Source organism: Hibiscus syriacus, unplaced genomic scaffold (assembly GCF_006381635.1).
Source record: "Hibiscus syriacus cultivar Baekdansim isolate YM2019G1 unplaced genomic scaffold, ASM638163v2 tig00110602_pilon, whole genome shotgun sequence".
In the NCBI taxonomy this organism is placed as follows: Eukaryota; Viridiplantae; Streptophyta; class Magnoliopsida; order Malvales; family Malvaceae; genus Hibiscus; species Hibiscus syriacus.
This window is the reverse complement of record NW_024062798.1, coordinates 77,552-105,211: the sequence shown is the minus strand read 5'-3', so window position 1 is coordinate 105,211 and position 27,660 is coordinate 77,552. Positions and strand designations below refer to the sequence as shown.

The 27,660-nt window shown below is 35.7% G+C and overlaps 2 protein-coding genes and 3 pseudogenes across 3 annotated transcripts; 4 read left to right on the top strand and 1 right to left on the bottom strand.

Moving 5' to 3' along the window:
- Nucleotides 1–7,274: 7,274 nt before the first annotated feature.
- Nucleotides 7,275–11,744, top strand: LOC120135117. 2 transcript variants are annotated; one of them, XM_039151466.1, is made up of 4 exons: nt 7,275–7,424; nt 7,634–9,326; nt 9,696–10,753; nt 11,410–11,744. In XM_039151466.1, the coding sequence occupies exons 2-4, from the start codon at nt 7,821–7,823 to the stop codon at nt 11,531–11,533; spliced, it is 2,688 nt and encodes an 895-aa protein (XP_039007397.1). In that variant the 5' UTR covers nt 7,275–7,424; nt 7,634–7,820; the 3' UTR covers nt 11,534–11,744. The 2 variants fall into 2 exon arrangements, with proteins under 2 accessions (XP_039007397.1, XP_039007398.1); XM_039151467.1 differs by having other exon boundaries at nt 7,608–9,326.
- A 1,124-nt stretch (nt 11,745–12,868) lies between these two features.
- Nucleotides 12,869–13,782, top strand: LOC120135120 (annotated as a pseudogene).
- A 5,215-nt stretch (nt 13,783–18,997) lies between these two features.
- On the top strand, nt 18,998–21,385 carry LOC120135011 (annotated as a pseudogene).
- A 399-nt stretch (nt 21,386–21,784) lies between these two features.
- Nucleotides 21,785–23,561, top strand: LOC120135119 (elongation factor P-like). Its single transcript, XM_039151469.1, has 5 exons — nt 21,785–21,977; nt 22,060–22,137; nt 22,422–22,525; nt 22,615–22,692; nt 23,006–23,561. Exons 1-5 carry the CDS (start codon nt 21,785–21,787, stop codon nt 23,144–23,146), a joined length of 594 nt encoding a protein of 197 aa, XP_039007400.1. The 3' UTR covers nt 23,147–23,561.
- A 1,760-nt stretch (nt 23,562–25,321) lies between these two features.
- Nucleotides 25,322–27,554, bottom strand: LOC120135007 (annotated as a pseudogene).
- Nucleotides 27,555–27,660: the final 106 nt, after the last annotated feature.

Here is a 27,660-nt window from a genome sequence, read left to right as displayed (position 1 = left end):
ATTTGTCCTTGTCATCCTTGCATAGGGACTATGTTATTATCCCAATTCAAGTAAGACTTTATCATTTTATATCTTAGTATTTAAATATTGTCAATTCAGTCCTGATTTTAAAAATTAGACGTCCATGTTCATATGATTTGTCATGGTAGAGAAAATTTTCTGATTTCTTACATTTCCGTTCACTTATTTTGTTAGTCATTATTAACTATGACAATAAGCTGGGTTTTTGGGTGATCCGATTCAATGAGTATATTTAATCTATTCAAATCCGACTCAATTCAATTTTTTAGGCTAAAAACACAATGTAACCGGATTTGATCCGACATAAATATACAAAAATTCATTTTTATTCAATAAAATAAGAAAATAATTAAAAAATTATAGACAGGCGAGTATTAACAATTATCCTTAAATTTATAGAAAAAAATATCTTAAGTCGGGTTAGATCAAAAATTTCTCATCATAAACTTGAACCCAAATTTAAAAAGATTCAATCGAGTCGGATCGGGTCATTGTTAATTTTTGGGTTTGCAGATGTATTATTTTCTTACAGATCTTATAATCTAAAAGAAAGAATGAACACGATGAACTGCATTTGAACATTTTCCCCTTTGATTACCGCATAATATCCAGTTCAAATAAAACTAAGACGAAGATTTTAAAAAACAGGGTGAACTACATGTTTTGTATTTAAACTATCACTTTTATTATGTTGTAGTACTTAAACTTTTAATTTTTTAAAATCATACTTTTTGTTTCATTTCAGTATCCGTCGTTAACTTTTTGTTTCATTTTAGTACCTAAATTTTTTAATGTCGGGTACTAAAATGAAACAAAAGGTAAGTGCTAGGTATGGTTTTAAAATAATCGAAAGTTTAGGTATTACAACAGAACAAAAGTGATAGTTTAGGTACTAAATGTGTACTTTACCCTAAAATAAAATAAGAAATAAGACGATGAATGTAGTGTATTATGTATACAACTGCTTAAGCTATGGGGAGAAAAACAATTAGCTAAAGCTGTTCTTCGTTTTGCTAGGACCAGAAGGTGGCAAGTTGCCTTTTGGTAGAAGATTCAGCACCAATGGTCCATACTCGGAACCCCGTTTCCCATGGAGACGCAACAGTGCTTTTCCGACACCGATGTCGAAACCTCGAGACCTGTAAAAACCGGCAGCCGATGCCGGAAAATGGCTTGTAAGAACAACGTTGCCCGAGACAGGAAGCTTGAAAGAATCTTCCATGTCCGTGAATCTGACCCTGGCCGACACGGCTCGAGATACAAGCACGGCGTATATAAATATCATGACCGTGACGAAGCTCATCGTTGTTGGGACGAAACTATGAACATGTTATGGATCAAGTGGGAAGCTCTGTATAAAAAGGAAAGAATTTTTTAGCAGCCTGAAGCTTCTTGGTTGCACAGCCATTTGCGTGTTTCTAAGCTGGATTGCAAAAGGGCATAGCATTGACTTTATTTCATGACATTGACGTTTGATAATTTCTCTTTCGATGAAATCGATTTTCCAAGTTGAAGATCTAACACGTTTTCGTGTCGGTGCTCTCCAACATCATCATATTCAACGCTGCAGCTTCGAGTAACCTAATGACCTAATCTATATATCTTGCATTTCTCTTATTAATAATATATTTTCCCTTTTAAAATTTTATAAATTCGTCCTCTTAACATAATTTTTACATCGCCTCTGAACAAAACTTACGATCATAAACTATTACGACATAAAAATCTCAGGCCGTCCATATGAAATCCCTTCTTCCTTAAAGTCACGTGGGTACTAAGAACCCATTATTTTGAGAAAATTGTTAAATTTAATTTAATATGTTAAGAGAAAAATAAAAAAAAAATAAAAAGTTTTACATACCCATTATTTAAAAAAAAAAAATTAGATATCATTCTTAAAGTTTTAGATCTGCCACTGGTACCAAGAACACCAATATATAAGGTAGGGTAGTTGCCACGGAACTGAGCATTATTTATTGAAAGGATCATTAAAAAAATGTATATATTAGTTAAAATATTTTACTAATTTCAACCGAAATAAAATAAAAAATTAAATATTTAATAACTTGATTGAATTTCTCAACTCAAAGAAAATAAATAATCAAACAAAAAAAAGACAGAAATCTTTTTATCTTCAAATGAGAAATAACAATAAAAATATATATATTTTATTTAAAAATACAATAATAACAAAAAAAATGAATATTAACTCTTTTCAATAAATTATATTTAAGTTGTTTTTAAATTTTAAAGTAATATACACATTTTTTTGGATAATTGTATACACTTTTTAAGGGACCAACTTAAGAATTTAATATATATAAATATATACTAACAATAAGTTGGTCTAGTGAGATGAGACGCTATATCTCTTAAATAAGAATAGTGATTCAAATCTTGACGTTTACGAATAGAATAAATTGGATCTGTATGGTCGTCCTCACCTCTGCAGTACTTGATCCTGATTAGTTGATTAATAAAATGGATTACAATAATTATACCAAGAAATATATTGTCACCCTAAAATAAATATTTTTTATTGAATATAAAATTTGATCCATAACATATAACATAAATGAGCGAATATTTGGGGATAAGATGTTTCAGTTTGCCACCCAAAAAATCCAGTTCAACAGTATGGGTTGGGTTGTTGATCCATCCAAGCTTCCTCACAGGATGGGATAAGAAAAACAATGCCATATAATTGCTGAGCCAACCAAGTTCCTTAGAGCCACCTTCCAATGGTAATTACGGGTGCTCAAAAATACCTAACCCGGATAATTCGATCCGTCGACCCGATTAAAATATCCGAGTATTTTTTTTAAAAAAAATTCAAGTTTCAAGCTGGGTATCTGGCCCGACATTTCCCGGATCAGAACTGGATCACAAAACTAAATTTTTTCGGATACCCGGTTACTCAAGTACCCGATTACATTTATTTTTTATATATAATAATATTACATATTTAATTATTAATAATTTTATATATTAAATTAAACTAATAAAAAAACACTTTTCAATTTTGTGCTTGGATATTTAAATTTAATATATTATTTTAGTGTCTTAATACAACACTATTTAATCTGTTAATTTTTTTAATCAAATTCGAATGGTACAATTAGATTTTCAAATTAATTCAATGCCTTTATGAAATAAAGACAAAAATTATTAAAAATATATTATATGTTTAAGAAGTGAAGTTTAAAATGGGTAATCAATGTAATAGATTTTTGGTAAATGGTTAGCAAACCAACTTGTGAAAAATACTTAGGGTGTGTTTGGTTCCGTTTGGTTGGCCGAGAATGTCATTCCCGGTAATCTTATATTACCATTAGTAGATTTTTTTGGGTATATTACCGGGAATGTCATTACCTCTCTTTCCTTAGGTATTATTTGATTACCGGCGTTTTGGACTAAAATGCCCATAAATTTTTCTTTCTTTCAAAAATATGCTTATTCTGTCATTGAATAATAAAAATTCTACGAAGGTTAAATTATAAATTTATCCTTAAACTATTTTAGATTTACAAAAAAAAAGTCTATAATTAAAATTTTATATAAAGTTCAGGGGTTAAAATAAAATTTTACCCTTTCATTAAACCTTTTTATATTTTCAATTTTGTAAAAAAAATTATATAAATTTTATGAATTTAAATTTTTTAAAGAAAATATATAAATATTTTCCAACTTGTTAAAAAAACAAATATATAATAAGGACAATTTGGTCAAATATACATTTCAATAATATTTTATTCCTTTAACCAAACACAATAATATTACATTTCTGCTAAACCAACCAAACACAAAATACAACATTCCCAGTAATCATATTCCCTGATAATCTTTTATTCCCACTGGTAATCTTATATTATGTGAACCAAATGCACCCTATATCATAAAAGAATAGTTGTAGTGCATTGATTCTATAATTTATGTCAAAGTGATAATTCTAATATATGTCATATTATTTAAAATGATGATGTGGTACGTATTACATCGCTTAAAGTAATTATGTGACATATATTATCAGGTGTGGGGATACAAGTTTTAAATTGAGATGTCATAATTTTAAATTATAATATCTAAATAAAATTATATAAATTTATTTAAATTAATTTGGGAAATGTTACGTCAATAATTTGGATTGATCACTAGTTAATTAATGATGACCCGAGTTCGAGCACCGATAATGCCAGAAGTGTAACCGTTCAATGTCAAAAGAGTAAGAGTTGTCTTTGAACCGATATTATCGTGTACTTTAGACTGATAAACTTAATAAAGTTGAACGATTGACCCAATAGAGAATATATAACCCAAAATTAGTCAAGCCCAGAACAAATTCCCAATTTTGGTAACATGATCCAGAAAAAGTTCAGATTGGCCCAGAGATAATTACGTTTCAAACGTAAATTTTTTTACTGAAAATAAATTATTTGAGAATGTTTTTGCATTTAAAAAGGAATTTTACCCAAAGTACTTCTATAGATATTCTCAAGCGGCCCCTTACACTATTATTTAGATTAAAAAAATAACATCCCAGTTTATCTAGAATGTCTTATATGTAGGGGAGGCAACGGGGCGAGGCGGGGACGGTTTTACATTACTCAATCCGTCCCCAACACTTGCGGGTACGATTTTGGAGAATCTCTGTTATATGTTTTGGGGATTTCCCCCCATACCTATCCCTTATGAATCCCTGCAGGTTTCGGTTAATCCCTATCCCAAAAAATAAATAAACATTTTTGAAATCAATGCAACACCTAAAACTTATAAGATATATCTGATTGCCTCAAATTGGTCTCTATCTATAATATGAAAGTTTCAAACATCAATATTCATCTAATGTACAATCTTAATCATTTTCAATCTCAACAAATCAATGTATATTATATGAGAAAAGATCTAAATTTCAATTTTAGTTCATTTGAGATGTAACAGTGGCAACACGTAATCTCACAATCTTATCATATATAATTTTTTATTAAAATATATATTAAGGGTACATAGGTGAATGATTATAAATATATTTTTAAAATTTTGTAAAATATTAGGGATTCCTACTGATAGTTTTTGAGATCCCCACGGATACAGTTCAGTTGTCCCCACAGTTTATATATAACAATTCCCGTCACCATCCCTATTTGAGCTTCGGGGATAAAACTTCCCTCATACCCACTCATGTGGGTGAAGATTTTGGATATTCCCCATCCATTAGTTCGAATCCCACAATTTTCATTTTTTCCTACCCGATTACCACCCCTACTTATATGGGGTGCAAAGTATCAACCTAGAAGATATAACATTTTTTTTCTAAGTTTGTATGTGGTGTAAACACTAACCTTAACAATATATTAACTAGGGATGGGCATGGGTAGGGTCAGGTTGGATTTTCGGTCCACCCAACCTGACCTAAAAGTTATAAATTCTCTACTCGACTGGAACCTGAGCTGAAAATAATATGCATTTCACCCGACCAGAACCCGCCCCGATTTTTTAGATTAAATCTGAACCTGACTTAACCCGAAATAATATATTTATTAAAAATATTATTTTTATTCAGTAAAAACAAAGATTTAATTAAAAGAACACAATATGTAGAGAGATATTATTGTAATTATCCTTAAATATATAAGATAAAAATTACAATTTTTTCGAGTTGAATCTGATCTGCTATTTTTCACCCTAAACCCGAACTCGACCCGAACATAACTTTAAAAAAAACCGACTTGACCTGATCTGAACCTAATTTTCTTTCAATAAAATTGACCATATCAAATCAAATCGGATTAAAACCCATCATATTTGGGTCTCGTACCCATCCTAATATTAACTTAAAAGATTTTATGTGTTTTCGACAAAACATTAGGTGATCCAAGTATTTTTTTTCTCATGTATTATTCATTTTACCCTCATTAAAACTTAAATTTCTTCACACCCTATACGAGTCATTCTTTTTTTTCCCACCACATTATCTAAGCAAATTTATGGTCATGCTTTGATGTAAAAAAGATAGCTAAATTTATTTTCACATTCTTTCGTGATATGATAAAAAAGGAAAATAAAAAAATATGAGATAGGATCAAATCATACATTAATTTATAATTGTTGAACAAATGAAAATAAAAAATGAAATTAATAGTAGAAAACAAAAATATATTCATTAGAGAAAAATCAAAGTGGTAATTTTAATTATTTATTTTCATTTATCTAATAATATTAAATTAATATAAAACTAAAAGTATTTTATATTATGTAAGACCTAACCACAAAAGAATTAAGAGTAAATTACGTATTTAGTATTTAAACTATTAGTTTTAGTTTGTTTTAGTGTCTAAATTTCTAATTTTTTAAAACCATATCTAATATTTAGATTTTATTTAATTTTCGTACCTACCGTTTAAAACTAAACGCGTTTAGTACCTAAATTTTCAATTTTTTTTAAAACTTAACGTTAAATTTTGAATGGGGGTTCTAAACTGAAACAAAACTAGGGATGGGCATGGGTCGGGACAGATTTTCGATCCACCCGACCCGACCCGAAAACTATAAATCCTCTACTCGACTCGAACCCGACTCGAAAAATATACACCATCCACCTGACTCAATTTTTTGAGATAAAATCTTGACCGACCTGAAAATTATAAATCCTCCACCCGACCCGAACCCGACTCGAAAAATATACACCTTCCACCTAACCCAACTGACCCAATTTTTTGAGATAAAATCCGGACCCGACCTAATCGAAATAATATATTTATTAAAAATATTATTTTTATTCAATAAAAATATGGATTTAATTAAAATAAAATAATATATAGGGGTATTATTGCAATTATCCCTAAATATAAGGTAAAATTACATTTTTTTCGGGTTGAGTCTAATATTTTTACCCTATACCCAAAATCGACTCAACCCAAATCCAATTTTTTTTTAAAAATCCAACCCAACCAGGTCGGGATGGAACCCATCGAGTTCAGGTCCCATGCCCATCCCTAACAAAAACTAAAGTTTTTAACGACGATGCTAAAATGAGACAAACTAAATCTTAGGTATGATTTTGAAAAAAATGATGATTTAGGCACTAAAACGGACCAAAACTAATAGTTTAAGTGCTAAATTCTTAATTTACCCAATAATTAAGTATTAATTAAACCGAACCTTCGAAAGAATTCGTGTTTACAAAAAGCCGGCCCCATAAAACTGGTTCATAAACGATTTCTTGCACTATAAAAATTAATGTTCTTTTCGTCCCCATTTGCTTGTTCTCTCTTATCCTTTTCTTTCTTGCAAAATTTTCGTCTCAGAAAAAAAAGAGATTCTTACCGTTTCTTTGTCGGTAAGAAAAAAAAGTCATCAATTCACCGCGCCGACCCAATTAGGCTCAGGAAGGGACACCTGATTCTGTAAGTTCCTCGAGTACATCTCGCATTCTATTGAGTATTTGCAAAGGATTTTTTTTTAGTTTTGGGGGGGGGGGAACCTTAAATCGATCATTTCTGGGGATTTCGTTGCATTTTTAAATTTATTTAATTGTTTGACAATTGAACCATTAATGCGGTGTTAGGTTTTGTTTTCTGTTCTTGAAGGATTTGCGATTGCAAATGCTGTGTAGGGTTCTTGATGCACCAAGGAACGGCTGCTTTTAAATATTTATTTTCGTTTCGGATGAGAAGTTAGGGTTTTCGAGTTCGGGACATCGTCTATTGAATAGGAAATTGCAGGGATTGGAGGTCTGACTTTTAGGTTTTGTTTTGGGTTGATTGTAAAAGGGGGGAAAATAGGTGGGGGTTAAGAGGATAATGTGTATACTGTGTGTGATTCAGAAGTGGTCTCGCCGGGTTGCTGCCATGCTGCCTTGGTTAGTTATACCTCTCATAGGTTTATGGGCGCTTTCTCAGCTTTTGCCTCCTGATTTTCGATTTGAGATTACCTCCCCAAGGTTGGCTTGTGTATTTGTGCTTCTGGTTACTCTTTTTTGGTATGAGATTTTGATGCCCTGGATATCTGCTTGGCGGGTTAGAAGGAATCAACATCTCAGGGAGCGCAAGAGGTTTGAGGCTACAGAAATGCAGATGCTCCGTAAGACTGCAATACGAAGGTGTCGGAACTGCCTGACTCCTTATAGGGATCAGAACCCTGGTGGTGGTCGGTTTATGTGCTCTTATTGTGGCCATATTTCAAAGAGACCTGTTTTAGACTTGCCTGCACTGCCTGGTATGAGAATCTCAAATTCTGGTATTATTAAGGATCTCTTAGGAAAAGACGGAAGAATCTTGAATGGTAAGGGGTGGTCTGAAAATGCATGGATGCCTGGACAGTTGGAGAATGGCAATTGGGTTGCTAGGTCTGTTTCAGGGAAGCCTAGCTATTGGCGGAGGAATGGCACTGGATTTTTGGGTGGAGATGAGGATTGTTTGGCAGAGAAGTTTTATTCAGGCATTGTTATTTTTGCATGCAAGCTGTTGACATCCTTCTTCTTGAGCGTTAGGTGGCTTTTTAGAAAGATTTTTAGGTTTAGTTCATCGAGGGATGATGGTTCATCTGATTCAGACCATCGAAGGATGTTGACTAAGAGGGGTGAAAATGGGACAAGCTTCCAAGAGAGAAGAGGAGAGAAAGCTCGCCGAAAAGCTGAAGAAAAGAGACAGGCTAGGTTAGAAAAAGAGCTTTTGGAGGAAGAAGAGAGAAAGCAAAGAGAGGAGGTTGCAAGATTGGTGGAGGAACAAAGGAAACTGAGGAATGAAAAACTGGAGACTGAAAAAAATTGCAGCAAATTATCTACACCTGCTAAGGAGAAAGAGATGAAAAAGGAAGCTGAAAAGAAGCGTCAATATAAAAGGAAAGATAAAGATAAAGCATCTAGTAAGAGCAATTCTGATGTTGAAGAAGTTGAGAAGAGGACTAGTATGGAAACTGAACGGAAGCATGACATTGATAAGAAGAGTGAGATTGATCACTGGGAACACAAGAAGTCTGGGCTGGATAATGTCAAGGGTTGTACGCTAGAAACTGGACATGGACTGAAATATTCTTCTTCGAATAACTTTACTCGAGTAAATTCTGGTACTAGGTACTTTGATCGTGTGAGGGGTACATTTTTTTCATCGTCCAAGGCTTTTAGTGGAAGTAGTTTCTTTGGAAAGAGTGCTAATACGCCTGCTAATATTACAAAGGAAAAGAAAACTACCAATTTTGTTGACCATGCAAGTACTTCTACCCACATGAGAGATTTTTGTACACCTGAGCACGTATTTGAGAAGTCGAGTATCAATGGAGATGATAAGAATGCAAAAAGCAGCTACCCTGTAAGTTCTTGATTCTGTTTGTGGAGTTCACTGGTTTTGTAAATTAGTAAATTTTTATGATATGAAATACAAGTCATTATCTTTTGCATTCTAAATGCACAATTACTTGCAACTAGTATAAATTACTATTGCTATTAAGACCAGGCACTAGTTATCTTCAGTGCTAAATGAAGTTTTTTCTTGATTTCCTTCTTAATCAAATATTTTAACTGAATTTATGCTTAAAATCCCCCCACCCTCACCTTTTCTTTTCCAGATATGCATTTTCCAATTCTCTAGGATTGGGTGTTCTTTTAGGGGTTTTCACTTCAGTGCATTATAACAATTTGTCTTGAAGATGACAGTGTTACGTCGGGCTGTTAACTGCAGGTGCTTTCAGAAACCCAACCAAGGGCAGCACCAAAAAAATCTTGGCAACAGTTATTCACTAATTCACCCTCTGTTGCTCCAGTCTCAAATGAAAATGTGATTAGCAGACCAAATTCAAAGATTCAAGCAGAAGCTAGCCCACCATTTCCTGGTCATTTGTCAACAATGCAAACATTTGATAGTCCTATCACTTTTGTGCTGCCATCACCATTTATTTCTACATACCAAAATGCAGTTCCCAGCAGTAGTTTAGGTTTCTCACCTGCTGTTGGACCCGTATTTTCTAGTGCTTCTGAAGGGCTTCGTGAATTTATTCCAGAAGAACCAGAACATTTTGAAGACCCGTGTTATGTCCCTGATCCCGTATCCTTGCTTGGGCCTGTTTCAGAGTTGCTTGATAATTTTCAGCTGGCCTCAGGTGCTGGCTATGGAAGGGATACCAGTATAGGTATGGAAAGGCCTCAAGCTATGAATAATATATCCACTTCTTCTGAAGTTAACAAGCCCTTGCCTATTCAATGCCCCTTGTCAAGATTACGATCTGCTGATGAAGGGCATAACAATTCCAATAGGTTCCCGACTACCCCAAAGTCCCAAGATCTTCGCTTTTCCCCTGTGGATGTTACAAATGCAAATGATAAGGGGACATGGCAGATGTGGAATAGTTCTCTCCTTGAGGATGGTCTGGGTTTGGTGGGTGGTACTGGTCCTGCAAGCTGGCTTTTACCCTTGGAGCATAATATATCAAATAACGAAAACTTTACCCATCCTTCTACGCAGAACACTATGGCATCATTGTTTTCGAATGAGGACCCTTTACCTGCTAGCACACAATCTCCTCAGCAGGTTTTTCTTGGTAACAGCCAGCTTGGTGGGGAATTCAATCCTGTAAATGGTCCAAGTGACCATGATTCATGGCTTCAAAATGCTTTCCTTCCACCATTGAATCATTTTCCTATTAAGCCTCAGGAGGATGCGAGTGAAAGTAGTTATGGAAGTCCTAGTGGAGCTCCTTGTACCCATCCATTTGAGCTGTCTCCTTTGAATTGTTGGCCCAAGTGAGTGCATCTAACTTATATCCTACCATTAATTGCTAAGGTTTCAGTGTTGTAGATGAAAGGAAAAAACCTTGAATGTTGTCTATTTCATTTGTTGATTCATCGAATTATTGACTTTAAGTAAACATCTTTAGTCTTGCTATTATAAGTTAGCTCTAATCGACTGGAAGAATTGTACTGCAGGAAGTTATTAGTCGTTTAGGAATAGGATTTTTGTATCTTTTAGCTCTACCTTTTCTCTTGGGTTGGGGCAAGCTATGTGCGGTGGAAATGTTATACTATGGAAATTACGAGTCTTCTAGGAATATGTGGCTATACGGTCCTGCATCTTTGGTTTGATTTTTTAGTACTTAAGAACAGAACATTTGAGAAATGCAGCAATAGCTTTTTGGATGCCCTGATGTATATGTTCTTAAATGTGTACATCATTTGCTCAGGTTCAAAACATAGACATGCAAATTTGAGGTAGAAATTAACATTGCAAAACTGTTCATTTTTAAAGATTTCTAACCGATATCTCAAGTAATTTCCAAATGCATGCATGTATTCTTACACATGTAGGGCTAGGGCCATGTTATGGTTTACGATATTTATATGTTAATCTGTAAATTGGGTGTTCGTCTGATTTATGTTGGGCGTATTGTTTGGTTTGGCAGGAAGGAATGGGGTATTAAGCAAGAAGGTTCTGGAGGAGAAGGTGTTGGGAAGTCTACAATTGCTGCAAGGCCAACCCATGTTGGGGGTTTATTTCCCACCCCAGATGTACATTCACTTTGGTGACTTATCATTTAAATAATAGGTTCAAAAAAATGATAGAAAAATACAATAATGCCCAATTGGATTTTGCATCCTCTCTTCTTTCATGGTGAAGAGAGAGTATTAACATTAGCTTCCATGGGGAAATACATGTGGGATTCATTCACTTTTAGGATCCGTATCATTTGAAAGGAAACGATTCATTGACCAAAATTTGAATGAATTTTCAATTGACAAAACCCCAGATTCAAAATACCTTCGTACTAGAATCAAAAGTTAATTCTCACGAGACACATTAAACTGGAAAATTACTTATTATACTGCGAATACCACCATGATCTTTGATCTTCAATGTGTGCTTCATTTTTTTATTTTTTTAATAGAAGTGTAAGATCTCTTATTTAACGACAAAGACAAGTTTAGCAGTAATTAAATGAAAATAAACTTAAGAGCTTCAATAATTCACCTTCATACAATTGACACGAATTTGTCCTTGGTTTCCAGTCAAAGGCTTAATGTTTTTTACGGTAAAATGAACGATGTATATCGTTTTCGGATTAGTTGTGTTTATTGTGATTGTGGACATATGAGATGCTATTGTAGTCACTGTGGTTTCGGACGGCTTCGTTACTGCAATATTGTAGTCGCTATTCCTATATCAGACCGATATTTAAATCCCTGATATGGATAGAAATATGAAAATACTCTCTAGTTACATAGTGGCGAGTCTATTATTTTTCCAGGTATGGTGATCGGATTGTTGCCATTAAAGTTCTTCATCGTGGGAGTACTGCAGAGGAAAGAGCTGCGCTCGAGAGTTGTTTTGCTCGCGAGGTTATCATGATGTCTCGAGTGAAACATGAGTACCTCGTCAAGGTGACTGTTCGATGCTTGAAATGCGAATATGACTTCATTTTCGTTGATGGAATCTATGATCGATTTGTTGCCTTGGCAGTTCTTTGGAGCTTGTAAGGACCCGCTGATGGAGATAGTAACCGAGCTGTTACCGGGAATGTCGCTCAGGAAGTATTTAGTTAGCATCCGTCCGAAGGTTTTGGACCTTCATGTGGCTTCAAATTTTGCTCTGGATATTGCTTGAGCCATGGATTGTCTGCATGCCAATGGGATTATACATAGGGATCTAAAGCCTGGTATTACAAATATTTGTTTAGGCATTGAATGATGACTGAATTTGATTGAATCCTTGCTGTTGAAAGCAGAATGTGGATTGTATATTCTCAAGTCCTTTGACTAATTCCTTGGAAATTTAATAATGCAGACAACTTGCTACTTACGGCAAACCAGAGGGCCGTGAAACTTGCGGATTTCGGACTTGCGAGGGAAGAAACTGTGACGGAAATGATGACTGCAGAGACCGGGACTTATCGTTGGATGGTCCCCGAGGTTCGTGCCACTATTTGCGTTAGCAAAATGGAAAAAGAAACTTGTTTACAATGAAAACTGGATCTTTTAGTTTTTGATTTCATCTTGTTGGTTTTGATACTTAAGATCTCAAACTTTTGATATCAATTCATCACCACCCTATGGTGATAGAATAGACGTAGATTCACGGATCGTCTGTTAGTGTCGTATTTAGTAGCTGACAGAACTGATGGATGTAAAGTACTCGTTAACCTCTTCGATGCCCATTCGAGCTTTGGACGGCTGACGATAATGTATGACCCTTTGTGTCATTGTAGTTGTATAGCACGGTGACGTTGCGTAAGGGAGAGGAAAAGCATTACAAAAACAAAGTCGACATCTACAGCTTCGGAATTGTCTTATGGGAATTGTTGACGAATCGTATGCCATTCGATGGCATGTCGAATTTGCAGGCGGCTTATGCTGCTGCTTTTAAGGTGCAAGTCTTTAACGCGTGGTTTGTTTATGCGTGATTAATGTTTTTAAACTAGCTGATCTGATGCCCGTATGAATGTGCAGCAAGAGCGACCTAGACTTCCAGAGGATATATCCCCTGAGCTAGCATTTATCATACAATCATGTTGGGTCGAGGACCCTAACATGAGGCCGAGTTTCAGCCAGATAACGCTCATGCTTAACGTATTTCTCTTCACGCTCACAACACCTTCACCATCCATACCCGAATCCGATACCAGCGTGACTGCAGAAACAAGTAACGGAACCATGACCGAGTTATCTGCTAAAACAAAGGTTAAGTGGTTTCCTTCGGCAACTGTTCACTGCCAGGAAGACAAGGAGCACTCAATGAGGTTAGAGTTTTATGAATATCTTAATCGTTGACCTTAATTCCACCATCACTGCCGCCGCTCCAATCACCTTATTTCATCGGAACCAACCATAAGAATCTCTATGCATATGATTTTGTCTAAAGTTTATGGGTTAAATTAAAAATTGTTAATGTAATGACCAAATTGTATCATTTGAACGTTGAATGGCCAAAATTAGAAGACACTGAAACAAAAATGAACTATCAGGTTGTTTTACCCTTCTCCTATTTCATATTTTAAGCAATTAAATTATGGGTAAAGTACACAAATGGTCCCTCGATTATAGGATATTATTTTATTAAATTTATCAACTATTAAAAGTTACAAAATAGTCCTCTGGCTATAAAATGTTGTTTTGTTGAGTTCATCGACTATTAAAAGTTACATAATGACCACCCGACTATTCATTATGTTCTAAACTTATCTTTTTTCGCTAAAAAATGGACAATATGAATGTTGATTTGTTGATTGTGATACGATAAAAATCGACCCCAGAATCTCAAGCGACTATCGTATCCTAGGTTTAAACAACCATTAACTTTTTAACAAAAAAAGGTTGAGTTTCAAACATAATAAATAGTCGAATGGTTATTTTGTAACTTTTAATAGTCGAATAATTTAACAAAATAACATTCTATAATCGAATGATCATTTATAAACTTTTAATAGTCAACAGACTTAATAAAATAATATCTTATAAATAATTAAATGGTTATTTTTATAACTTTTAATAGTTAGGGCTCACAACTTTTATTGCTATTATTATTATTATATATTATTTTAGTTTCTTCACTATTACGGGAAAATCGAACCCCACAAAGCAAAGGACAAGTTTGATGGTTGTCGATCGGTCCCACCAAAGCTTACAGTTAGATCTCGACCGACCATATTTTCATCCTATTCAATCGGACGAAGCAAATCCGTTCTCAACTCCATTTCTCGATAGCTCACACAGTTTGACCACATCGGAAAAAACACACACATGCTTCTTTTATTTTTAATTTTTATTTAAAAATAAAATCTGATTTTCCAATCTTTGACCGCCACTTCAAATTGAGTGCCCATTGTTGAAAATCGGTCTTCACAGGAATTTACACTTTTACCCCCGAATCTTTAATTATTTTCGATATTATACTCTAATTTAAATCACCGTTATCCTTAAAAATTTGTTTTAGTTCTAAATGAAACAAAATTGAAAATATTGTTCTTATAATACAATTTTATAATAGTATTTGATTTAAATTAATTGGTCAATAGATCAAATATCGATGATAACTAATTTTTTATTCATATTTATTTAAACTCAAAATTTCATATTTTAATTAACTTGGGTCAAAACTTAAGGTATTAAATTTTAACTTTCATGTTAGAGTCTCATCATGCATAACTATTATGTGTGTATTCTTGAACATATATAGGTATGGGATTTACATTCGGACTAGGAATTTGATTCAAACATATTTTATAAGATTATTTTTAAAATTTATGTTCGAGTTAGATTAGATCAAATCCGGGTATAGGATAAAAAATCTTCAACTCAACCTAAGATAATAATGTGATTATCCCTTATATATATATAGGCGAAATAAAGACATAAAACATTTTAACTATTAACTCCTAAACATTCTTTACTGAGTATCGGCTCTACAATCTCATAGGGTGTTGAGAAACTTTGACCCCTAAAATCATCGACGTGGGCTATCTTCGTCATAAAATCAGCCACTCTATTCTTTGTTTGATCAACCAAAGAAAACGATACTAGTCATTACCTGTTTAGCATCTCCTGGATGTGCTGTAAAATGGTTGGTGAAATTGGTTTCGACATAACTTGGTTTAAATTCCGGAAGACTTCTCTATTATCGACTTCGAGTATGACGCAATGTGCTCCCATATTCCATGCATGTTTTAAACCTTCCAAGACCGCCATAATTCCGTTTCAAGTAATGAACAAATTTCGACAACTCTAGCGAAGCCTGAAATCCATTCTCCGTGGCTGTTCCGAATTGCTCCCCCACAGGTCTCATAACCTTGGATGTTTCGTGCTCGATCTGTGTTTATCTTCAGCCATTCTTTCGGAGGGGCCTCCCATTTAGAGTATCCCGATCTCCTCAACATCCTAGTATTGTTTGCATTTGCTCCTGCCGACATAGCTCTGACATTCTCGATTTGGAGTAGGGGTGTAAACGAGCCGAGTCGAATTCGAGTATTGTTGAGCTCGACTCGACTCGAAAACTCGTGAGGTTAAAATTTTCAAGCTCGGACTCGAAATCCTGAACTGAAGCTCGTGAGCAGCTCGAAATGAAAAAAAAATTCTTAAACTTAACTCGATTGAAGCCTCAAACTCAAACTCGAACATAAACCTTAAATACATGAAATCTTACTGTATTTTTTTAAAAAAATCAATACATAAATATTAATATTAATTTATTTTTTTAAATAAAATCTTAATATATTATATTTTCGAGCTGCTCACGAGCTTTTCGAGTTGAATATCGAGTAGCTCGTTTCAGCTCGTTAAGAACTCGAGTCGAGTCCTTTCGATCCGAGTATTTATCGAGCCTTGATCGAGTCGATCTCGAATAGCTCGCGATCTGTCTAGTCTCATTTCCGGCCCTAGTTTGGAGTCTCTTACTTTGTTCAAGAATAGAAGTAGATCCCAATTTCTCAGCGTCGAATATACATTGATTTCGGTGGTTCCATATGTTCTAAAGAATTGCTCCAAACAGCATGTCCCATTCTTGATCTTCAATTGTAAAGTGTCCAGGTTTTGTGAGATTAACCAGTAACCATGTTCTTATATTCATTGTTAGGAACTCATACATCTTGTCGGGACGAATCCATCTCTTCCACGTCTCCATCGCTGTCGGACATAGACGAAAGAGATGGTCGACGGTTTCATCGCTTGAGTCCCATACACCGCATTTTGAGTGGTTACTTATATGTCGCCTCACACGTTCATAATTAGTGAGGAGTCTCTTACCAGCCAGTAGTCATAGAAATACTTTTACCTTCGGTAAACCTCGGAATTTAGCAATGCTGCTCCACAGTTTATCAGCCGTACCTGTTTCACCTCCAGTTTTAATCTCATAGGCGGATTTGACTGTAAATAATCGGTTAGGGGTCCATTTCCACCCTGGATAATCTATGGCTTGAACCTGTATTGGAGTCATCGTGGCTATCAATATTTTATTTTTAATTAGATCAATATTTTATTGAATAATATATATAGATATATATTTGTATCGAGCTGAATGCGAATTTATTATAAAATGGGTTGAGTTTCGGGTCAGATATAATTTCCTTAAAATAATGTTAGACCAGGAGGGAATATTTTTTTCTTTGGTCAAGTCAAATTGACCAAAAATATAACTCAACTCAATTCCATCTCCGATTCTTAATCTTGATACATTCATATATTATTATACGTGGATCATGTTTAATAATATTCTGATCAAAATCCGATATATTTCGATTATAAATTTGTATGGTTGTGATGTATAATGATTGTTTTGAATATATTTCAATTATCGACCTATCTATTTGTGTTCTGATTCTGATCATAATAATTTGAAACTATTTTTTTTATTAATCACTAGTATTAAAAAATATAATATCACATAAAATGGAGGACAAGAGTGTGAAAAACAAAAATGAGAAACACATTTCAGATAAAAGAGAGTGAACAAATAAATTTTCATTGTTAACTAAGTGCAAGTTTTGGTTTGGTTTGAGTTTGACCGGTGCTCATTCGGCACCATTTTTGTTTCATTTTCTTTTCCTCTTAAATAATAGCCGTAAATACAAATAATATTGTTTTCTCATCAGCTGCCTACTTTTCCATCTTTCCCTGGAAAGAAGAAGAAGAAACTCACTTAAAAACAGCTTTCTCCATTAGTTTTCATTGTCCTGCAAACTGGATTTCTGGGTTTTCGCCTTTCTCCGCTTTGCCCTTCTTGGTGTTTCGCTTGCATGACCTGCTTTCATAAGGTTCGATTCTTAACACCCTTTTTTGTTATCTTCTTACTGTTGAATTTCCATTCATGATCCCAAAGTTGGGTTTTTAACATGAGGTCGTGGGATCGAGTACACAGAGTCATTTCATAATTCGGAGGTCTCTTACACAAAACTGCTCTCAATCAGGTGGGACAGTCTACTATCTTACCTCTCGGACAGCCATCCCAAAGTTGGGTTTTGCTTGAAGATTGTGGTTTTTTGGTTTGATACGGGCTTGAATGCGTGCTCTTTGCTTTATATTAATCGTGCATTGCTGATTGGGTAGATGTGGAGTTTGTTCTTTTAATTTTTCTTGCTTTTGGATTATTTTGGATCTGGGTTTAGTTTTTTTTTATTCAGCCAGATGGTAAATTTATGTTGCCCGGTTGTGTATATGGTGATTTGTGGAGCTTTGGATAATTTTTTGTAGTTTTAGGAATTTTCCCTGCAATTCTTTATCTACTTAAATTGTGCTGTCAGCTTATTCACTGAATTATTTTGGAGTTCATTTAGTTTTCTGCCTTGATAAATTAGTGTAATCTGTTGCACTTGGTCCATGTAGTTGTTTATTGCAAACTTGAAACCTCCTTTGTTCGAACAAGGTCTTAGTTGTCGGACTCTAAGACGCAGCTGTAGAATCTATGCGGTGATTGCATCGAAGATACGGTAATCTGTTTCACTTGGTCCTTGTAGTTGTTTATTGCAAACTTGAAACCTTCTTTGTTCGAACAAGGTCTTAGTGCTTGGACTCTAAGACGCAGCTGTAGAATCTATGCGGTGATTGCATCGAAGATACAGTAATCTGTTGCACGTGGTCCATGTAGTTGTTTATTGCAAACTTGAAACCTTCTTTGTTCAAACAAGTCTTAGTGGTTGGACTCTAAGACGCAGCTGTAGAATCTCTGCGGTGATTGCATCGAAGATACGGGGTTTGCTTTGATGTGGCTAGAATCAAAATGTGGTGCAATCTTTGTTTAGATATCGTTTTGAACATGTATTCTAGGCGCAGGGAATTTCGGAATTTTGTTGGTGGATATGAATCGTTCATCTGATTGATATGATAAGATGATGAGTTAGTCCAATCTCTATTTGTTCTAATCTTGCCCTGTTTGTAATAGATGTCTTATGCCTATGTATCGGAATGATTTGTGTTCTCACCTAATGAAAATTTCCTAATGATTTGCATGTTTTCCTTCTTGCAGAAACATACAAGACATGGAGATAGTTTCTGTAGTTTGTATATAAGATGGGTTGTTTTGCAGTTATGAAAAGTAAGAAGAAAAAGTCTGAGCAGTCGGCCTTTGTTAAACCTATTGCTCATAAGGAGCATATGCCGACCACACTTCCTGAGCCCAAAGTTCCAACACGATCGCTGCAATCTGCACCCTCAAGTTTTAAAACCCGGGTAAAACCTATTCAATCTGATAACAAAGCAACCAGCAGCAGGGCACGTGCACGTACATTATCTGCTCCGTCAAGTCTTGATGCTGCTGAGCAAGATTCTCTTGCAATGGTTGAATTTGAAGAACAAGAAGAGCTAAAGATTTCTGCTGGAGTAGCCAAGGAACAGCGGTCATCAAGTCCGCAACCGTTGCCGCTTCCATCTCCACACAGTACTTCACTGACAACAATAGGAAGCTTTAAAGCAGTGAATGCCAGTGGCCCTCAGTCTGCTTCTGGACCACTGCCCCTGCCTCCCTCCGGAACACTACGAAACTTCTCTTATGAAGAAATTTCAGCTGCTTGCCATCATTTCTCTTCTGATCGATGCACGTCCGAGGGTCTTTCTTCTGTTATGTATATGGCTTCTTTTGGAGATGATGCATCGAGCTCAAAGAAGTTTGAAGCCACTGTTACTCGCCTTCACCCATCCACTCAGGTACGGGAAAATTTCTACCAGTGGAACTTCATGGTTTATGGCACAATCTGTTTCGTGAACCTCTTTGCATTTGTATCCCTTTAACACTCTTCTGCATATTGATTCATGGTTCCCAATTTAAAAGAAGGAAATTGGTAATTTAGATTAGTCTGCATGCTTTTACTATTGCCGTCGAGAATTTCAAAGTGTGAATATTGTGGTTGTTATGCTGCAAAAATAAATTGATACTTTTATTCCGGTCTAACGTTCTTCTTTCCTATTGTCTTGTAGGGTTTAAGGGATTTTATAAATGAAGTAAACACTCTCGCATCGTTGCAGCATCCAAACCTCTGTAAATTGCTTGGATTCCACGCACGTGATAGTTCAGAACAAAGAATGTTGGTCTACGAGAGGCTGTTTCATGGGAGCTTAGACAGACTTCTGTAAGGGAGAGTAGATGGACCTCCACTTGATTGGAACACCCGAATGAAGATTGCTTTATGTTCTGCACAGGGCCTTACCTTCTTGCACGAGGAAGGACCATTTCAGGTAGTTTCTAAATGAATTGTATCATGTGCCCTATGGTTGAACTTTGATCTTGCACAAATGAGAATGGCAGTTCTTTTAGAAATAAGTTCTGGCTTTCTCGATCTAATCCTTTTGGGATCGTATGAAACGATTTTCCTGTTCTTGCTACATTAGTTTGTGTGTTAGTAACTTTTGGAAATTTGCTTCTGTTTTCCCGATTACTGTTCCACTTTTATCCATGCATAATAACCGAAATAAACCGAAACGTTCTATCATGTGCAGGCAATGTACAACGAATTTTCAACCGCTAATATACACATTGACAAAGATTTCAGTGCAAAGCTTTCTGGATACGGGTGTGTTGGTCATATCCTAGAGACAGAAGATATCTCTGGTAATTCACTGGTAAGTCATTTTACCTCGTAATCGATCTTTTAAAGACTAATCATGTGTGCCGAGTTCACTAGATTTCCGCTGATCTCTCTGATGCCGTAAAAGTTACTTGTGTGAGTTATTTGTTATCGATTTTCTCCATTGGTGCAGGCTGTGGCAAATCTCTCGGTAGAGACACTGGAGAGAGGATGGCTAACTCCATAGAGCAATGTTTGGAGTTTCGGTATTGTCCTACTTGAATTACTTACTGGCCGTAAGAATCTCGACAGCCGTCATCCGAGGGAAGAGAGGAACCTAGTGAAGTGGAGCCAACCGTTTCTGGCGGACGATTGTAGATTATCACTCATAATGGATCCTTTGCTCAAAGGTCGTTTTCCTATGAAAGCCTCACGCACAGTTGCCGACATTGCGCAAAGATGTCTCCAAAAGGACCCATCGGAGAGGCCTACCATGAGAACCATGGTCGAGAATCTCAAAGTCATCCAAGACATGAAATATTCATGTCGGTTCCCCCTGCAAGAGCCCGCAGCGATTCCCGGGAAACATTTGTCGAGGTGGCCGAGTCTTAACGGTATCGTTACTCTTGCAACTGCACCCAAATTCGGTTTCTCCCATCACCACCATCTGGACCCGGCTTTCTGTTTCTCCTACAAGAGCAGCTGTTTTGCCATCAACTCTTCCACCTCGAGCTTGTTCCTACCCTATCATTAGAGGAACTCGAACCGCGAGAAAACCGGAGATCGTCGGCGGCAACCCTTAGAAGGGCTAGTGTGGAAGGATTTTGATTGTTTATAATATTATTTTTTTCCATTTTCCCTTATTTTTCTTCCTTAAATTCAACATCAACATATAGAAGATAAAAGATGTGATTCTTCCACGTATATACCCCCATGCCTAGGTAATGAAATAGAGAGCTTGCTGTTTTTGTAGATAAGAGTGCAAGCCTTATATATTTGTTATATTTTTAAATAAAATTTAAAATCAAATCACCGTCCGATTCAACCAGACCCATGTAAAGGTATGACCCAAGAAAACCTGCTTGGGCAGCAAGACAGAAGAGGACGTTTCGAGATTTCATCTCAAACAAACGGAAACATCAACCGATAGAAGAGGAAAACAGCCCAATTCTTTAACCAAAGCAAGCAGGGAAAGGAAGATAAAGCCGTCTATATTCTGCATTTTTGTATAAATTTTGAGCTTTGCCTCGAGAAATATTTCTCCTTTTCTCTTGCATTTTCCCACATGTCCATGGCGATGGCGGGAACTGCAACCTTCAGTGTCTCATATTCCACTCCTATCTCCAAGGCTTCATCTGCACTTAGCTTCTCTTCAAGACCATTTCTTCTACCAATGCGTTGTACCCTCAAAACCCACTCTTTTCCCAGAATTCTCAATGCTTTTTCCACTTACCCACTTCATTTAACACACTCCCCTCGCAGAACTCTCAGTACTTTCGCCGCTTCCCACTTCATTTTCTGTTTTTTGAAACACCCTTTTTTTCTATAACGTGTTCTTGTTTTTGGTTTCAGGGATTCACGCTTTGGCCAGTAACGATGTCAAAGTTGGTACGAACCTTGAAGTTGATGGAGCTCCGTGGAAAGTTTTAGGTACTTGTTTCTGCAATTATGTCTGGTAACATATGCTTTGTTAATGAAAGCACACTGAGTTAGTCATCGTACTAAGTTGTGGTGTCGCAGTTGTGGATGTTGCGAACTTTATGTAGTGATTTATTTCCTAAAAATAACTATGTTTCTATGTTGCGGATGTGGTTCGATGTCGTCGATGATAGCAGCCGCAATTTAGAACTATTAGAGTAGTTTAATTCGTATGAAATGTGGTTGATTGTGTTTCTGATATGAAATTGTGGTTGTGGGATTTTGGTCCTTAAGAGTTCTTTATGTGAAACCTGGAAAAGGGACTGCATTTGTGAGGACCAAAATGCGCAATTATATCACTGGCAACACTGTGGAGAAGACGTTTCGAGCCGGAAGTCCGGTAATCTCCCACGTTTACTGCCGGCATTGTTTCTCTGTTTGCCTTTTTTTTTTCCTTTCATGCCTGAAATGTGCACTTTTTTTTTCCAGAATGAGGAGGCAGATGTTTTCAAGGAACAAAAGCAGTACACATACAAAGATGGTTCCCAATATGTTTTCATGGACCTGGTAATTTTTTATTCTGTATTCTTATACTCATTAGATACCTTGAATAAATGAATTCAAAGCTACCTTTGTTATACTTCTAATGAAACTTTAAAGCAATGCCATATAGTTCATTTAGTTACTTGTAATCGTCTGCGAAAACAGTAGTTAACTGCTCTCTTTCAGGTACTTGCAATACAGATGAGTCCGTGCTCCTAACAGTCTAATTCTTGGAAGATTCAATTACTATACTCATTTACTCTTTTCTGATGAACAATTGCACCGAAAGGTCATATTTCATCCCTTTCAGTCTTACAACGACGGTTACTTCTTACAGACCACGTTTGAAGAAGTCCGTCTAAGTGAGGCAGAGGCAGGCGACAAGACAAATTGGTTGAAAGAGGGTATGGACTGCTATTTGTTCTTTTGGGACGGAAAGGTATTTACGAAATCCGTGCTCAAGAAAGTGTTATTGTAGCCATCTGTGTTTTATGTATACTTATCAGCACCCGGTAATTAGTAGCAAAGATTAGCAACATATCCACTTCGTTGTCGGTTATTGATTTTGAGCTCCAATCACGGTTCAGCTTAAAGTGGTCGACGTTGACCCCGGTCTCAAAGGCGACACAGCTTCAGGTAATGTGATATAGGTTCTCATCAAGATCATCCCCTACCCCATCATGTTACTGATCTAAACTGTAAATTTCAACCATCCGTAACTTATGAAATGCAAAGGGTGAGTAAGTGCTTAAACTTGTGTCTTGAACTGAAAGTAATGTGGGTATATGGACTCTTTCTTTTACTCTTGTTGTTCGGACTCTTTTAAGTACTCGTGTCTCTCACTTGTGTTCAACATAACCCCATATTTGACACTCACGCGCGCCGAGTAAATACGAGTTTGGATTTTGTCCGGCCTAATGTAATCGTTTTGAAAGAGGTGGATCTAAGCCGGCAACTCTCGATACCGGTGCCGTGGTTAACGTTCCTCTGTCCGTAAACATTGGTGAAGAAATACTGGTGGATACCAGACCTGGAACATATATGAGCCGTGCATGAATATTTCCTGTGGAGAATTAGCATGTTTTTTAGAAATGTTTTTGTTTATATGAAATAAGATTCAACAATGCTATGCACAGATTGTTCTGCATGAATGTAGTTGTTTAACATGGGATCGTTTGATAATTTTAAAATTTTAAAACATAGGATTTTTTCAGTATTTGTTTTAAATTATAATTTTGTTTAACTTTTTTTTAAAATTTTTTTATGGTCACTATGTGGTAATAATTTTAAGAGTTAACTACATAGATGATAACTTATCTTTGTGTTTTGTCTATTTTTGGTCATTGATTTCAAAACACATAAGATATAATTACTTTTATTTTTATTTAATTAAGATATGGTCACCTTGAACTAACTGCTCCCGTTAACAGTAGTTAAATATTTTGATATATTCACATATTTTGACCATATTATATATATATTCTCTCAATTTAGTCATATTTTTAATAAATTAAAATAAATTATATATTTTTAAATGAAAATAAAAAAATAAAACATCTTTAAATTAAGTTAATAATAAAATATATTTAATAAGTTGAAATAAAAATATTTCAAGTTAATATATATAAAAGTTTTAAAAATTCACAATATATAATTGAAATAAAATTTATTAACATTTGAAATAAAGAAATATAATTAAATTTCAAATGTTTTAAAGTTAAAATAAATATTTTAAAAAATAATTTAGAACATTAATGTGAAATAATTTATGAAATTAAGAATTTAGAATGTTATTAAAAAAATTATATAAAAAATCTAAAAGTTAAAATTTAAAATTTTTAAAAATTCAAAATACATAATTGAAATAAAATTTATTAAAATTTGAAATAAAGAAATATAATTAAATTTCAAATGTTTTAAAGTTAAAATAAATATTTTAAAAAATAATTTACAACATTAATGTGGAATAATTTAAGAAATTAAAAATTTAGAACGTTATGGTGTCAAAATTTAAGAAATTGAGATTTTAGAATATTAGAGTGAAATAATTTGAGGATTATGAATAAAAATTTAATATAAAATAAAAATGAAAAATAAAAAGTATATAATGAATCGTGTACTGGGTCAGAGGGTACTCAATTAACCAACATTTGGTGACCCATGCTCGACCCATAAACCTGGCCGAATACTCGACCCGGAAAATTGGGTATTTTATTATAAATACGCGATATTTTTATCCGGGTCAACGGGTTAGCTCTATCGGATCGGGTTTTTGAACAACCTTACTGACATAACATTTGGCATCGTTCGATTGGAGGGTTAAATTATTTTAATTTATGAAAAGTATTACTAAATTGAAAGAATATGTAAATAATAGGGACCAAATGTGTGATTATATCAAAAATATTTAACTTTTGTTAACGGAAATTAACTCAAGATGACCACATTTTAATTAAATAAAAACGTAAGTACCATATCTTATTTAAATAAAAACAAAGGTGATAATATCTTATGTTTTTTGAAATCAGTTATCAAAAGCAGACAAAACACAAAGATAAGTTACCATCCATGTAGTTAACCCGAAATTTTAATATGTATATTGTTCCAGATAATTTTGATTAAAATATAATAATTTCTAATAATTTTTTGATACAAAACATAAAGCCTTCTCATGCCTTAATATTCGCTGCCGTGTATTCTTCCATCATCCCCCAAATCACGAACTCCATATTCCTCTGCATCAAATGAATATCACAGAAGCAATTCCAACCTTTAATCCGTCGAGGAAGAAAGAAAATACCGACATAGATGTATCACAGTAGCAGTGATCTTACCAGGATTGTGTGTTGTAATTGGCATATACCGCAACTCCGGCGACAGCTAATCCGAGAATTATCGGCCAAACAATGATCTTCCGGTGATTGTGTGTCTGGAAACTGAGTTCCTTCCTTGCCAAGGAAATAGATTTGCTTTCGCAAAGCGTGTAACCGTCGCCGGAATACTTAACACCGTTAACTACGGGACACTCGCACACTCTTCCGCGGAAGGTGTCCTACAAGCAAAGCAAGGGCATTAGCAAAAACGGATGAATTGAACATATAATGTAACAAAACTGACATACTCTGCATGCAGTAATGTTAGCAATGCTGTCCTCCCAGCACCCGCCGTTGTTTTCCGAGCACCGATTAGTTTGTATATCCGGCATGACTGTTCATTCAAAATACAAATACGAATTCATCATTACTAAAGTAAATGCTAGCAAAGGATAGTTTCTGCAATCATTTTAGCACACAACAGTGCTTAAGTAACTCTTTCATTTGATTCATCGGCAAGAAAAGGAGGGCACGTTGTGTGCCGAATCGGCGATAAAATGCTCGTAAATCGAGTGCAATAGATGATGACCTTTACTTGAACAAATTTCTGGCTCGATGGTATCTCGAAAACCTGCACAAATTGCCTTGAGAACAGCTCCTTTGTCCAACTTCCCTTAATCCATAGGAGAAGGCACGGTTATGAAATGTAATTAATGCAATCATATTGACGACGACAACGACGGGCAATACATATACGAACCTCGATAGTGTCTGTCGTTTATCAGAAGTGACGGCAGCATAGTAACGTCTTCGCGGATGCCTCTGCCGGTCTGAAACCGAGATTACAGCATAAGTTAAGACTCTCAATGCTAATGGGACTAATTCCTTTTCACCTACAGGAGTTGAAGAAATAGCTTAACCTTCGTGTCTAGTTCAGCTTCAAGAATCGGATTCTCGACATCAGCCTCGGGGTCACCGATACAGTTGTCTATTTTAGTGAGATCAATACCAAGAGATCGGATAACTTTATCTGCACATTCTTTGGTAGACTTCTCTTTTGACGGGCAGCGGATCGCAAAGTCCGTAACATAGTCCCACCAAAGCCATGGAGTTCCTCTTTCACTAGCAACTTTGAATAAGCAGGCTTGGCGAAGATTTTGAACCATCACATCTTTACCACCATATCCTCTGCCGGGGTCATATCCGAGATCGGGAGCACAGTACCGCCCGCGATTGATACATTGCGACTTGCATTGTTTGCTCGAAACAAAAGGCTGAGGGCAAGACCAAGTCATATAGTGAGGGGCGAAACGTGTGTACCCTCCCTTCTCCAGTATTTGAGCAGCTCCTTTGAAGTTCTTGACGAATTCGAGCTGGCTGTCGCACGTTGGCCCACATTCGTAGTCGCTATTAGTCCAAAACTCGTACTTGACTCGCTCGTCGAGACCGAGAAGAGGCTCCGTCCAATCGAGTTTATTTCAACGATGTCATGATTACTAAGGGCCTCCTTGATGCTGTTTCCTAGTGATTTAGTAATCAGGGCTGATGGAATGGTGATGTTCTGCACATATTCGGCATCGGCGTACACTTCTTCCGGTGTATTCATGGTAATCAAGGGCATATCGGTGTAGTCGGCGACAAGAACAGCGGCGGCTCCGGCTTGTTGAGCATGCCATGTTTTCAAGGCGAAGAAGCAATCTGCCACAACAGCAAACAACATTATTACTAAGCAAGAAACAGTTAAAATCAAGTTAGAGAAAAAGCATAGATAATACTAATACCTCCTCGATCAACAAGGAGAACAGTGGGGAGTGCACCATTGCTTGATTTGAAGTAGACATCATGTTCATCAAAGGGCATGCATCCGCGTTTGTTCGGTTTGGGATAATGACCGTGCCGACCAACGTTCCGCCGTGCAGAGGAATCCCGAAACTCGCGATCGAAGACTCGTAGACCCTGACATCGAGCTCGGCGATGTCACTTTCAAGCTGTTCTTCTCCACTACAAGCTGCACAAACAATTCCCCCATAACAGAATGCATACACAAATTAAGACTCCAAACTTCTCTCTCATCTTTCCTGTAATTGAACTCAAAATGAAACAATGAAAAATACTGGAAAATTAAGTCACCTTTCCCCCCCGGGTGGGTTATATTGTGTGTCTTTAGCTGAAGCAATTT